Source organism: Neodiprion virginianus, chromosome 4 (assembly GCF_021901495.1).
Source record: "Neodiprion virginianus isolate iyNeoVirg1 chromosome 4, iyNeoVirg1.1, whole genome shotgun sequence".
Taxonomy (NCBI): Eukaryota; Metazoa; Arthropoda; class Insecta; order Hymenoptera; family Diprionidae; genus Neodiprion; species Neodiprion virginianus.
The window spans coordinates 10,116,784-10,131,441 of record NC_060880.1 but is presented as its reverse complement, the minus strand read 5'-3'; the positions used below and the strand labels follow the sequence as shown (position 1 = coordinate 10,131,441).

Genomic DNA, 14,658 nt, shown 5'->3' with positions numbered 1-14,658 from the left:
TTCTGTGAAAGTAACCGTTTTTCGTCGTACGAATCTTACGGACTTGTCTTCTTCCAATTCATGGATTTAATCAAATCCAAGTGCGCTTCGAAATGAAGACGTGAAAAATCAAAGCGCGTATACCCCGTGAACTTAGGCCGGCTTTATGTGAAACGCACACGTCTCGCACTCAAGAATGATTGCACATGATATCGTCACCTACTACATTTTTGTTTTCGTCGCGATGAGATGAACACACGACGGGCTACCCGCCACATAGAGAGGACTCATGCTCGCGGATACAAGCTTTCCCGCTCGTATAATCGCTGACAAGTAGCATGTACACAGCGTATACATGCGTTGATAAAATTCAACGAAATATGGATTTTTGCTTGACCTAAATACGGTTTGGTTACCCAAAGCTTTCTTCCCGTACATTACCGTGCTTCCGACACTATGCCAAAAGCTCGGCACCCGGGGATGTCACGTAGGCAACAGCCAGTACAAAGCAACCCAGGGTAAATGTGAGCTCAAATTTCAGTATGAACCGTTCGCCTACGTGCGCTGCGATAAGCGACACTTATCGCAAGTCCGCGGAAGAAATGTTTAGACAACGCGAGTTTAGCGGCTTGTTCGGCAGGAGAGGCGCCATTCGGTTAAAAGCGACATCGCGGCGATACGGGTTGCGAAATGCAACGGCCCAAAAATAAATCCCTTTCCCCCGTTACGGGCTAGGTAGCTTCTCCTGCTTGTTAGTTTCGTTCATGGTAATGTATCGATACGAGAATCCGGATGCCCCCCTCCGCCGCCCGGCTGCCATTATGCGCTAATGCCAGAATGCGGCAAGCGATTGGTGGTAATTGCTGAACATTTTTGTGGCAACTCGGTGCCTTTCTATTAATAGCGGATTTTGACCGTTTGACGGAGAGGACGATGGCAAGCGTCACAGATGCGCCAATGAAGGCTATCATCCATCGGCATATTATATGCGACAAAGAGCGAGGGAATAGGACAGAGGCAGTTGTGTTAGAATTGCGTCGGAGGGCGAGGGAAGGTACCGGAGGAGACGTCCGTCAAAGATAGTAGGAGCGAACTAGAAGCACACAAGCGGCGAGGCGAGGGGTAGAGGGAGGGAGTCGCGGTCGTGGAGGCGACCAGCTGGTTTAGCGAGGGAGTTCCGAGGGAGCTGGGATCAGTTGCCAGTGAGACGTGTACAGGTTGTGGCGGCGTTCAAGTGTGGAGTTTCTCAGTGAGTTTGTGATTGTCCGTCCGTCGGTCGTTCGGTCGGTCGTCGTCGGTCGGTCGGTCGGTCGGTCGGTCGTCGTTGTCGTCGTCGTGTCCTCGTCGTCGCTGTTTGGTTCGTGTGCGCGAAACAACGAAGTAAAGATGGCCGCTGACTCGGGTATGGAGACGTGTCCCTCCCCAGAAATCGCGGATTCAAGAAAACGACCGCTAGACTGCGACGTGGAAAACGGGTCAACAAAAAGATCACACTACGGCTCAGGTATTTTGATAATTTTGCAGTATTAATCAGACCCCGTCGAAAACAAAGCGATTCGATTTACGCCTGTACGATGTCGGATGTGTATCGTGACGAGGGATCATTTGAGCTGATTGTGTTTAACGCGGCTAGTGCCACGGAATGTTTGACAAGCCAAATTTTGCGTAGCCCTGTCTCTCGTTCCCACCTGTCGTCCGGCACGGCGTACATCCTTTCGCAATTCGTTCCTTACTCCCTTTACTCGGGCCTCGTAATACCTGAGAAGGACAAATGTCAAATGGAACTTTGAGTCGGGAGTCGAGCGACGAACGGAAGAACGAACGAGTGAGCAAACGGGGCCAGATTCGCCAGAGTGCACCATTCTCTCGGCAGTGTCACTACTACCACGTCCGTCGTTGCCCATCGCGTCTGTCGTCGTTCTCCGGCAGTCGGTCAGCCGTGTGTTCGTCGCAGCGCGCGCGATTCCGTGCGACGCGGCGACGTTCGACGTTCTACGCTAGTCGGGGATCCGTATTTTGAATTTGACGTTCGGTCCGTTTGCGTGGGCGACTCTTGACGTTAATGGAGAATCGTAGTCCGGTCGCGGGTGACGTGCGTACTCGGTGACTTGGCAAATTTTGACAGCCCGCGATAATTCCGCGCCCCTGATCCTTCCTTATTTCCCTCAAGTTTTTCCCTTGGAATATCTTCTGCTCGTGCCACGGTTTGAATCTACTTAAGATGTGGCATATTGGTAAGTTCTCAGGTCGCCACATCGAGGTCATGGGTCAAGGTCAGAGTGTACAGGCGGCTGATACGAACCTCCCATCTGTCAAACAGCTGTTTGCATTTTTCACCGGGCTCCGCCATACCGAGGGCCTTTAAACTTTTCTCCAAATATTTTTCGTCACGTAACATTCGCACCTTCTTCCGCACGTATTTCCGACCTTTCGCTGATGTGAAACGCCCCCCCCCCCCCCCCCCCCCCCAAGTTATTTACCATTTCGCAATTATTTGCACCACGGCATCGTCGAACGACTATTTTATCCGTCTACCAACCGGTTTTTGAAGGTTATTTTTCGTGCACGCAAGAAGGCGACCGCGGAAAACCAAACCTTTTTCACTGTAGTAATCGACATTAACGTGTTTTGAGTCACACACGCGCATTAGCATAAGGTGTATCAATGTCTCGTTGAAGCTATAAGAGTGTTCGTTTTAACGTATGACGTTATGGAAGTAATAATATACTACAAATCGGAAAAATATCATGTAACGTTAATTATTCTTGCGTGTGTATATGTAATTTATAACTACTGGTAGCCTGAGAACTTTGTTGCGAACCATCGTTCAGCAAGTTTTGTTTCATTTAATAAACCAGCAACCTTCTCTGCAGTTTCTTCTTGATTACACAACATTTCCCTTATTTAAATCGCTTTAGCAAACAAATATTACCAAAATTTTTTCAATGTTACACATGTGTTGCTATTTATCCGACCATGCAGAGCTGAATGAGTGTTGTATAACAACAATAATAATAAAACCAGTTTCAACCAGATTCTTTATCATGATCGAAATCTTCCTTGTTACTCAATATGTGATGCAGTAGGTACACGAAAGTGTTCACGCGATAGGCACATTCTTTAATCCCACTTCCTTTTTTTAACATAATGCCTGTAGACTCCAGCTCGTCTAATAATTAAAGAAATCCCTTAAAACCCTTGAAACAGTACATGATATACAAATTCTTGAAAGTATCAAATATATATGAAAAGTCTGCAGATAAACTGCACACGTATTGCCTGTCGATATTTACGATGCTGAAGTTCGTAATATTAACGTGACGAAACATCAGGAAAGAAATCATTATTGCGCAAATTGAAAATGACTTTCAACTAGTTGGCTTTTCGAAGTATGAGTACGTTTTGTTTATTATGGTTGACTAAATTTCAGACAACCCTCAAGGTGCAAAGTACCGATTTTTCTTGAAAATACTTGATTATAGTAACATTACTAACTTTATCCTTATCAGTATTCAATAGTCATTCATTTTAATAGTGTAATTTTTTTTCCTTCCATTTCTGTCCGAACTTGGGATGGCTTCATATACAGACGATATTCGTTTACTTTTCCTAATAGAGTATTGCCAAGTCTAATCCTATCGAAATTTATTAATATATTTGTATCAGTGGTGCCAGCATTTTGTATCGATCATGTAGAATAATAAACTAACTATTTGTGGATAGCTGTGCAGCACGTTGAGTTAGTTTCGATACAATCATGTTTTGGACATACATAATAATAGGATACTAGACAGTTTTTCCCTTATGGTTTAATAAAAGTACTAACCTACCATGAAATTTGAAAAAATACTTATTATTGGACTTCACTTAATTCAGTTACTAAATTCGGCTTATGTCTTCAATTCCATCAGTCTTGAAAAACTAACAGAAGTCAAGATTACATCGTCCCCTACTACTGCTATACGTTAAACACCATACCTGACACATAATTGCATTAGCTGTGATCGCAATAATATTTAATTTCACATTCCTTACTGTAAACATATATTGTATGTACTGTAATTGTCTCTCGAAAGAGCCCCTTCCGAACCATGTGGTAACCACTTGTGCCAATACATGCACAATTTTTAATATACACTATTCATCCGATCCGGCGCTTGGTTCAGGTGAAATTTATGCATATATTGGTGCACACGGTAACCTTTATTTAAAAACAAGAATCTTACTTCAATTGTCAAATTTCGAACAACCGTGTATCATATTACATTGTAGTCGAAGAAGTGTTGAAACAAAAAAGTGAAGTGAATTAAAAAATACTTGCTTACCATAGCTCACCTACGAACTAGATCATGCAGAAAAATTCATATTATAGCATATTAACGTTGAACAGTTCACATATCTGTAAAATCCTAGAATAGGTCATCAATTTAATAACAGAGAAAAAGTATCATTTCGTTGTCTGGTTACTGACAAAATATTTGATATAAAATTATTGTAGGTAACAAGTAGAAAAATGCTTTATTAAGAAATACAAACACATCAAAAAAATTCCATATCTCATACGATTTCAAAGAAATATTATTTGAATTATATTCAATTGCTTTTCTGTATCTCTAGACTGTTGTTTCATTATGCTTTAGTTCCAACAGTTTTCCCGACAAGCGTGCACGCTGAATGTATCCAAGTGTTTAGGTTCTTAAAGTTATCGTAAATATGTAGTTTTAGCAAAACTAGTTAGTTTCTGACATTAGAATTATCTGAAATTCGGTAGACCATAATATACATGACGTATTTATATTTTGCAAATCGGACTCCTTCAAAAATATTCTCAACTTGTATTAAAACATTTTTATTTTTTTTTCCATGCTTTGTTGCATTAATGTTATTAATTTCAAGCTGTATATTCTTCATATAATTATGTATGGATATCAAATTAATGTCTTGTGAACTAGAAATATTCAGTAAAAGAAAAATATAAGGTTGAAGTTGGTCAGCCATGATAAACAAAACAAAACATACTCACATTTTGAAAAACCAACTCCTCGAAAGTTATTCTAAAATTTTACAATGATGATTTTTCATGCTGATGTTCTTTTACGTTAACCACTTTAGCCTTGTAAAAAAATGTCACGGATGTTACCTTGAATCATTATATTGTGAGAAAAAATTTAGATATATTTTAACTCATTTCGTTAAGATCTTGATATATCTCAGTTTCTTAAAATTACCCTTATTAATCTGTGGATCACAATTAGGTTTTGACATTCTGTATTCGTGTAATTATTTAATTACAATATATATGAGTTGGATATTGACTTTTAGGCCTGTCTTATATGCAATCATATAACAAGATTGAAAAAGTCATCATCTGAGAAAACCTAGTGTGAATGTTTACGAGGTTGAAGTTAGTAACGTTGTCATAACGAAACATTAGGGAAAAAATTCCTACTTTCTTAATACTACAATGATTTTTAAGAAAGTTAGATTTTGAAACATGTGAGTGTGTTTTGTTTTATTACGGTTTACTGAATTTCAAACGATTCCAAAATGGCGAAATAACGGATTTTCCTCAGCACGAATCGTTATGATAACGTTACTAACTTCAATAGGGTAAATGTTTATATATCTTTGAAACCAGGTGTCAATTGTAAACTCATTGTGTGCGTGCGTGTGTGTTTGTGCGTAATCTATATGTGGGCTAGATTAAAATCCGCTAAGCAGAAATTCGTGTTGTCAAAAAAATTTACAATGAAAATATTACTTGACGAAATTTATGTGCTCGATGTCAAGTCATACGTATTACATACATATACATATTTATTATTATATTTATAGATTTGAAATATTTTTCAGGTGGAGATGGCACATATCACCTCAAAGTATTGGTACCCGGAGTGGCAGCTGGAGCAATTATTGGTAAAGGGGGGGAAACCATCGCCCAGTTACAGAAAGACACAGGAGCACGGGTGAAGATGTCCAAGTCCCACGACTTTTACCCAGGTATAATATACCGCAATGATTGATTCAAAGTTCTCGACGTATTACATAACTCGCTTAAGTCCCTTCCAGTTTCTACGGATCTCTGTTCTGCTCATCAGCTGTCTCTATTACTTTCACTTTTACGCCCATCCAATGTTAAGCACAACTCGACACAAATATATGTATTCATAAGCCAACTTTGATGCAGTTAGATATTTGCGTAGGAGCATAGATTATATTTATCCTCAATGGAACAAATCGAGTGATTGGGTATTTGACCATAATTATTTAATATTGTATTATACTAATATCTTGACGAATAAATAACAGCAATATATATTTCTTACTTAATTCTTCTGAGAAAGTTTTTGTCAATTATTTCTCTTTAAGAGAAATGTAATACACGTCACTTGGATTTTCAACTTCCAGGCATTATACAATGCCTTACTCCGATCCATGAATTAGGCCAATATAAAGCGTAATTGGATATTTTACAGTCAACATGTGACAACTCAGATATAAACGTAGAAATACTTATATGAACTGTCAATTATCTTGCATGTCAAAATTGAAGTAAGAATGGCTCGTCTCCTATTTTTATCGATGCAAGCATTGTACAGTTGATACGACGGTATGGATAGTTTATACATCTAGAAATCGATCTTTTGTATCAATCCGTAAAGAATTTGCCAATAGTAATACATTTAATATGTTGAAGACGCAGTCCCTGTTTTGATCAATGTCAAATTAAATATTAATTGAACATTTAATTTCATTCTGTTTCAATACCGAAGTTTGTGTATAAGCATTCATTACACCATTTATATAAGTTTATCAAATTTCATGGACAGTTAATGCCTGCATTGAATCATAGATGTGAGGCTCTACTGCATTATTTTACTTGAAAGAAGTTTCAATGTTATCACGGAACTGCCATTTTGTTGTTGTGTTATATACAAATTTTTGCACTTTATGATATCCAAATATCTCTACGGCGAGTTGACTGATGGTCGGTGTGAAAAATATCAAAGTCTAAATTGGATAGGGTTATCTGTATTAGGGAATTAAGTTTTCGTCGGTATAAAGGTCAAACCAGATTTTTTGTTACTTGTCATATCATCGCGGTCACAAATCCTCTATACCGTATTGCGTTCTCCGTATAGAAGTAATTTTGCAAGTTCATTTTAAGCATAGTGGCCAATGGTCCTGGCAATGTCTTTAAATTTTTCTTATACTTTAAAAGTCCCAGAAACTATCCTTGAATTTTTCTTGTGGCCTGGAAATATTCTATTTTCAATTTCATTAAATAACCTGAAAATGTCCTTGAATGTTTTATGGATTTTTTACTGGACACCATGCAAAGCAATGTCACCACGAAAATCTTATGGCATGCGGGTCAAGTATTATGGCTTCTAAAGTCGTATTTCCTTGAATATCAAGTTTACATTGCATCTCAAATACTTAAAAAATATATATGTTTGAAATTTTGATCGATCACGCTTGATTAAAAATGCTGGTAACAAGAACTTAAAGAGTAAATGAAACGTGGTGAGCTATTACGAAACACGAACTGGTAAACTAAACATTAAATATTATGCTCATGTATTTTTGTTTATTATCAGAACTCGGAATAAATAAAAACTTGAATTATTGTTAATGCTTAATCAATCAGATATCAAGAATAAGTCAACATTCTTTTTCTTGCCAATGAATACCCATTCAGTGGAAAGTGAAAACACGGATCTTACTGTTTCAGTCCAAGAGTATATTAAAAACTTTCTGTTGAAATCGGCCCGATCTTTTGCACAACCTCTGTTTGTCAACCTCGACCCAATCATTCTGTAAAAAGATGTAAACAATGTAATTCTGATAGAATACAAGCCTATAAATTCGGGGAATCGCTCAGAAAAAAACTTGGAATCTGAAAAGCTGTAAAAATTGTGTTTTTTTTTAGTAAAAGTCACGTTTCGACAGTAATGGTGAATAAAGGTAAATTTCTAGAGATTCATCAAATCAAGTTTATCCAGAAAACTCTGAGAGACTTTTTTTAAACGTCCAAACGTCTCAGCAGTATTTATTTACCTATGGTATTAAGAAATTTAAAAATAACAGCCCAATTTAATAAGGTTAAGGTTTATAACGTTAATGTGGCATTGCTTTTTTATGAGTATCAACTATTTCGCTATGTTAGGATTGTCTAAAATTCGTTAATCCATAATAAAGCAAAATATACTTATGTTAACAGACTCGACTTATTCATAGTCGTTCTAAAGTCACAAAATAATGCGTTTCTCAGTCAATGTTTTGCTATGTTGGTGTTATTAACTGCCTTGTCCAATCTTCTTATTTTTTACTTAACATATACTAAAGAATTGTGTATTAAAATATTCAACATTCTTCACGTCTGATGACTGTATGCTACGGAACTTTTGAATTTAAAATGGGTAAAATATGCCCATGGCAAACTGTAATTATTACAGAATTTTGAAACTGGTGACAGAAAACTACAAGTGTCGAGTGTTTCATGTTGAATTCGAATGAATTACTATAAGCTTACAAAATTCTGAAAAAATCACCATATGTACATACAACTAAAGTTCATCCGTATAAATTAGCAATGAGTATACTTATACGCAATCGATTCGAATATCTCTTATTTGCAAAAATTGAAAATCCAAGAACTGAGAAGATTCAAATTAATGAAAAATTTTGTTCAATTTTCCTAGAAGCAAATTACAACACAAATTCTTTGATAACTGTATTTTTAAGTAACTTACTTATTGCATTTCTAAGCCAAAACAAATCTTACTTGTTCAAGTTATTGCATGTAAGAGATACTAACGAATCAAAATCCAATCTTAAGGTAGTACCCAAGTTCTGGAGTGAGTAAAAGTTAGGACACTTTCTTGTATTTTAGATCCGGTAAAATGAATCGTTTTAAAATCGCAGTATATATTACGGCATATATGTATACATATACATCACTTTAGGAATGTACAGAAATAATTGATCGCTTATTAGATATATTGTTGATCGCTTAAATTTTTACGATAAGCACAAACTTTTGGATGTATACAGGCAGAGCACACAATGACATCTATATACAGATAGGTGTACGTTATGATGTTTGAGACGTAATCATGTCAACGTTTGCAGCATCAGCTAATCCGTGAGCGTACAGGAGAGTGTGCCTATTTATGTAAATACAATATTCTATAACAAACAGCGCGGAAGTAAACAGTGAGCAAGTTATTACGTCAAATATGAATATGGAACGCTTAATGCCGTACAAAGGGAAAATTAAGATGGAAAAAAATTGTTGTTAGAAGCAACTGAAATTCATCGAAATGAGAAATGATCAAAACAAAAAAGAAACGATGGATCCATACATTCTGTAGAATTAATTGTAAAATTATGAATAATTTTATACAAGGCGATTGAAAGTACTGCGCTGAAATATCTAACAAAAATAAATTATAAAAGAAAATTTTTGGTCATGTTTCCCGGCTACACGCATACATACACACACATATTCAGTGCGCGTGCCACCAGTTTGACCATACGGTCACGGAAATCGAGTCAATTGCTTGTGTGCCGAGTGTACAGCGTTGCCGTTCCATCCCCTCCGTGTCTCATACTTGTGGAAATTTATTATGAATTTTGAACTTTGAACATTAATATCTTGGAAACCTATGAACGACTCATTCTGAAACCTGATGAAGAAAATTTATAATATTTTTGTTTATAATAAATTCATTTTTCGTAAAAATCTCTTCGGAGATAAAAGTTAATTAGTACGAATGAAACATTAACAGTGACATGGCATATGGAATGCATGTAAAACAACTGAGTTTTAACATCACTTATTTCCGGATTGTGATAGATCATTCTAAAATTTTGCAAAATGTAAATTCTATTGTGAATGAAACTCTGTTCAAGTTTCAGAAAAATATATCTCAAGTGGTTCTACCTGGGTACTGCTTTAAGGTCATTTGGATTTAAAAATATCGGTTCTCTATAATGATGCTTTTTCATCTTCTAATAATTAATATTTGATTTCCTAGGAACAACGGAAAGAGTTTGCCTGATAACAGGCAGCGTTGACGCTATAATGGCTGTGATGGATTTTATAATGGAAAAAATTCGTGAGAAACCAGACCTCACATCAAAAACCACAGTTGATTTTGACTCTGGTAAAACGACCGCAGAGAGAGACAAGCAGGTATTAAATGTAATGATCAGCATCATTTGCATCTTCATATTCATAATTATAATTTTAATTTTAATTTAAATCTATCTAAGTTATCGATAAGCAGTCAACCTCGTTTATATTGTTGAAAGGTATACCCCCTACAAAATCACTAAGAATATTAAGTGTCAACAAAATGAAGTGACACCTCTGTATCTTTCAGCAATCTGCTCTTGAACAAAATGTTTTTTGTCTGCCAAACCATAATTTTGGACACATGCAGTCGAACCTTGGGCACTAAGCATCAGCTGTGCTCTGGATACTGAAAATTCAATAGTTTCTAGACAGTGCTGGTGACACAATCGTAACCCAGAGGGGAGCCTGAGGGTGCTGTCCCATGACAACGACGGATCGACAGATCACAGAACTATGGAACGAGATGAATAAAAGTTACTAGACTCCGAATTTCGTTGATAGCATTTGGTCAGATTTTTGACGGAACCAGCATTCCGTCGTAGTTTGTCAAGACTCTATTGAATATGATTTTTTTTATGCCGGATCGCGAGGTTTCTAGCACGTACGAGTGATTTTGTTTTGCTGAATGCATGGCTTTCGAATCCATATTTTATATTTAATTTATACATACAGTAACGCTCAAAAGTATTTTGATATAATTACTAATTGGATTGATTACAAACAAATATAATAGACGAAATTCAATGATATTGTTCATTGAAAGAAATTTGATATTTTACATAATTGTAGAGCATTAACTCTGGTTCGATGGAAAATGAAGAAAAATATGAAAATTGATGAATCAAAATAATAGTACACTTGGTATTGACAAAATCATTTTGACCACTACTGTATATATGTATAAGTGTTTCAAAAAAAAATTTTAGATTTTTCTTAACGCTACCTGATAAAATGCCTGTTTGGAACCTAAAAAATAACCTCTTAGAATTTGAGCCTCGTAGCTTATGCGTAAGAACTGACTCAATTGATTTTTCGTTTTTTTTTTTTTTTTTTTTACTTTCCTAAAAATCTCCCAAAATGTAACATATATTTATTTTCAAATCTTCAGTTAAATTGACAATTAATATATGAAATCTAAAGAATATTAAAAAAAAAAATATTGTTTTGGAAAAGAAAAGTCAGTATTCGAAGTTATAATTTTGCATTTTGTATATATCTTGATAAATATGGAATATATGAAAAAATCACAAGAGACTTTTTTCACGGTAAATTGAATTTCATAAAAAAGATCTTCGACTTTTTGTCATATATGTTATATTTTGTGAGATTTTTAGGAAAATGTGAAAAAAAAAACGAAAAATAAATTGCGCCAGTTCTTACGCATAAGCTATGGGGCTCAAATTTTAAAAGATTATTTTTTAGGTCCCAAACAGGCATTTTATCGCATAGCGTTAAGAAGCATCCAAATTTTTTTTTTTTGATACACTATTATGTATGTATTTATGTATGTATGTGTATAAATTAAATATAAAATAGATCATTACCGTGTGAAAATACGTGAATCGTTTAATGAAGAAAGCAGAACAGCGCAAATTTACATTCATTTCATTCTGTCATTCTATTCGAGATTCACCACGTGCGACCAGCCCCCTGTTTCTCTGAAAATGTACCATATGTTGACGGTGGCTGCCAGACAGCGCCAGTTATGCAGTGAGTCCGCATTGCTCAGAAGCACATGGCAAAAACGTAAATATTCATTAATTTTAGTGATTAAACAATCAGCTTGCGTTTTCTTTTTTACGATTTAATGAAGGTACTTGCAAAACCGAATTCACTGGTTTGCAAAAATTAATATGACCAAGCTGAAGGAAGAAAACTTAGAAAAGAAAAAAGCTGCGAATCTAGTCAAACCTTAAAACTCGGCAATTGAGAAATATTTATTTATTTATTTTTCTGTTCAAAATATTTATCATTTTTGTGTGAAAAGACAAAACTAAAAATTCGTTTGCCTGAGAAGAAGATATTTCAGCACTTTGTTGATTTAAATATATAGAGCCAAAATATATTATATACATAGATTACAGTTAAAAATTTAAATACTTTCGAACTTCTATGCACTCATTTTTTAAAAACGAAACGTTACTTCACAACTTTTGTATTATTTTATCAACTTCGCAGATCCCATTTTTTAAAGGCATTCTCAATATAACACTTGATATTAGTAACATTAATATTGAATGAAGATTTTCATAATGTATAGCTCCTACAGTTTTAGTACTATTTTTCTTATTTAATATTAACGATTATATACAGAGCAATATGCTGACATTTATTGCAAATGAATAATATAATTTTGATATTATTTATTAAATTGCAATGATTAATGTTTTTAGCGATATTGTTGTACTTCTGTCTCACATCACTTTAATAATTAGCATTTAGATTTTTTAAGAATGTATTCGACCTTATATCTCAAGACAGTACCATTTTACCATTTTCACCAGTACCTATCGCTTTCAACAATACAAAAAATTTCGAAGTTTTTGTTCTGTACGCAGAAGTGCGAGAAGATTATAATAAGAAACAAAAATTCAGCATCTTTACGATATTTTTATCATGCTTTTCAAAGATTTCAGGCCCTGCATAGCTGGCGCTATCTGGCGGCCACTCACTCTCATGACACTTTTATCGTATAACCCGAATAGGCAGTAACGGGCGGCTGCATGTGACATAAAGTCAAACAACTTACGCAACGAAATTCATAAAGTAACTAGATTCTGTTCCGTCGATCCGCTGTTTCGTGATCTGTCGATCCGTCGTTGACATGGGATGCCCTGAGAAAGCCTGCGGTCGCTTCCTTCGTCCTGATTTGGGAGCGCCCTCTGATATGAAATAGGTTTTGGAATTAATTTTCTCAGTACGTTGTCGATAAACTTATGTCTGTAACCGAGAAATGTTCGTAATTTGTTTGGTTTCGTGGTTTCGAATATTGAGCTCCAACCCAACCAACATTTATCCACAAATGTGTTGTATCATTCATTGGTTCCGTCACGCTAAATACGGAAAAGTGTTGATCAATTATCGACATGCGTTTACCGTTCAAGCACCTCGATAATTAGTTCCAAAAACCTATTTCGTGTTAGAGGGCACTACTCAATGAAGAATATGACAAACGCGAGGGTAGGGTTTCCCAAGCTCTTATAGACTCATAGAGATAGATTGTGCTTTTACGGCCTATTTAAAGCTTTCCGTGAAGGACAGCACTAGCCTGGCCGCCGTTCGTACCCGCACAGCGTGATGAGTGGGGGGGCTTCGCAAATGAGGGGTGGTCTGTAACAACATATTCCTCCAGCCCCTTCCTTCAATAATCCTTTTCCCCTGCCCCTGCTCACCCATGTACCTTGATAGACAGAGACAGAAAGACGGTCACAATACCTTCGTCTTTCTAACTAGGGCCTCAATTCTTGAAAGAAGGATCCCGAAGTCATGCGATATCCTGTGCTTGTGCAGAAGATATCGCATGCTATATCTAGGGTCCTAGTTTCAAGAATCCAAGGCTTCAATGCCTCTTATGTGCGCGTAGTCTACCTCTTTAATTCTATGCAAGTTCCTCTACGCATAACCTGAAAAAAATTGGAATTTCTTTCGCATGCGACATTGTGTTGGGTAAAACAAGACGTTCGTGGTATTCGACGTTTATTGGCTGTCAGGAAGGTCAAGTAATTTATTTCACCACTTCCGGCTAAAAGTATAGTTATTAACGAATCCTTAGTTATTAGCTAGTTTTAGAGACTGAGATGAAATAAAAGACGCGGACGAATAGGGATTTCTTGACTCGTGAAAGTGGCGCACCTGCCACATAAACAATTATTCTTAACACCACGATCAGGTGAAACAATTCAATCCAAGCTCCGTAAGTCTGAGATTCAACTGCATGTCTGCTCCTTTAGTGGCTATATATATATATTAGGTATATATATTTATGTGTATGTATATATATATATATCCCCTATGGGTAAATGTCAATAACTATATGTCAATTCAGGGTGGTGACAAAACTATAAAGCTTACGCACCAAGAGGAAGTGGCAAAAATTAGCAAGCTGACCGACCGACTGCGCATACGCAAGATAATTGAACTCTGAATAGAATGTGTTCTTCTTCTTAAGCAACAGATGTAAGAATGTATGTAAGGAGTGTTTACAATTTGGAATCTTACGCTTCTGATGGGAAGCCCGTAAGACAGTCAAAGACCGTCTAATAATTGAAATGCGGATATGCATTATCATTAATTACGAGGAAATTCATACACGAATTTCCTCGTAATTAATGATAATGCATATCCGCATTTCAATTATACTCATACACGAATTTCGTTGTAATTAATGATAATGCATATCCGCATTTCAATTATTAGACGCTCTTTGACTGTCGTACGGGCTTCCTATCAGAAGCGTAAGATTCCAAATTGTAAACACACCTTACATACATTCTTACATCTGTTGCTTAAGAGGAAGAACACATTCTATTTACATA

General features: G+C 36.2%; 1 protein-coding gene across 6 annotated transcripts in view; it reads left to right on the top strand.

The window, feature by feature from the left end:
• Positions 1 to 1,109: 1,109 nt before the first annotated feature.
• LOC124303329 (RNA-binding protein Pasilla) overlaps positions 1,110 to 14,658 on the top strand; it is a 56,268-nt gene continuing 42,719 nt past the window's right edge. For 3 of the 6 annotated variants that reach the window (XM_046760422.1, XM_046760419.1, XM_046760421.1), the window contains exons 1-3: positions 1,111 to 1,483; positions 5,833 to 5,979; positions 10,023 to 10,189. In XM_046760422.1, coding sequence (XP_046616378.1) covers positions 1,366 to 1,483; positions 5,833 to 5,979; positions 10,023 to 10,189 — 432 coding nt within the window. In that variant the 5' untranslated portion in view covers positions 1,111 to 1,365. Of the gene's footprint in view, positions 1,484 to 1,870; positions 2,214 to 5,832; positions 5,980 to 10,022; positions 10,190 to 14,658 lie in introns of those variants that run through there. The other 3 variants (XM_046760416.1, XM_046760417.1, XM_046760418.1) reach the window with 3 other exon arrangements.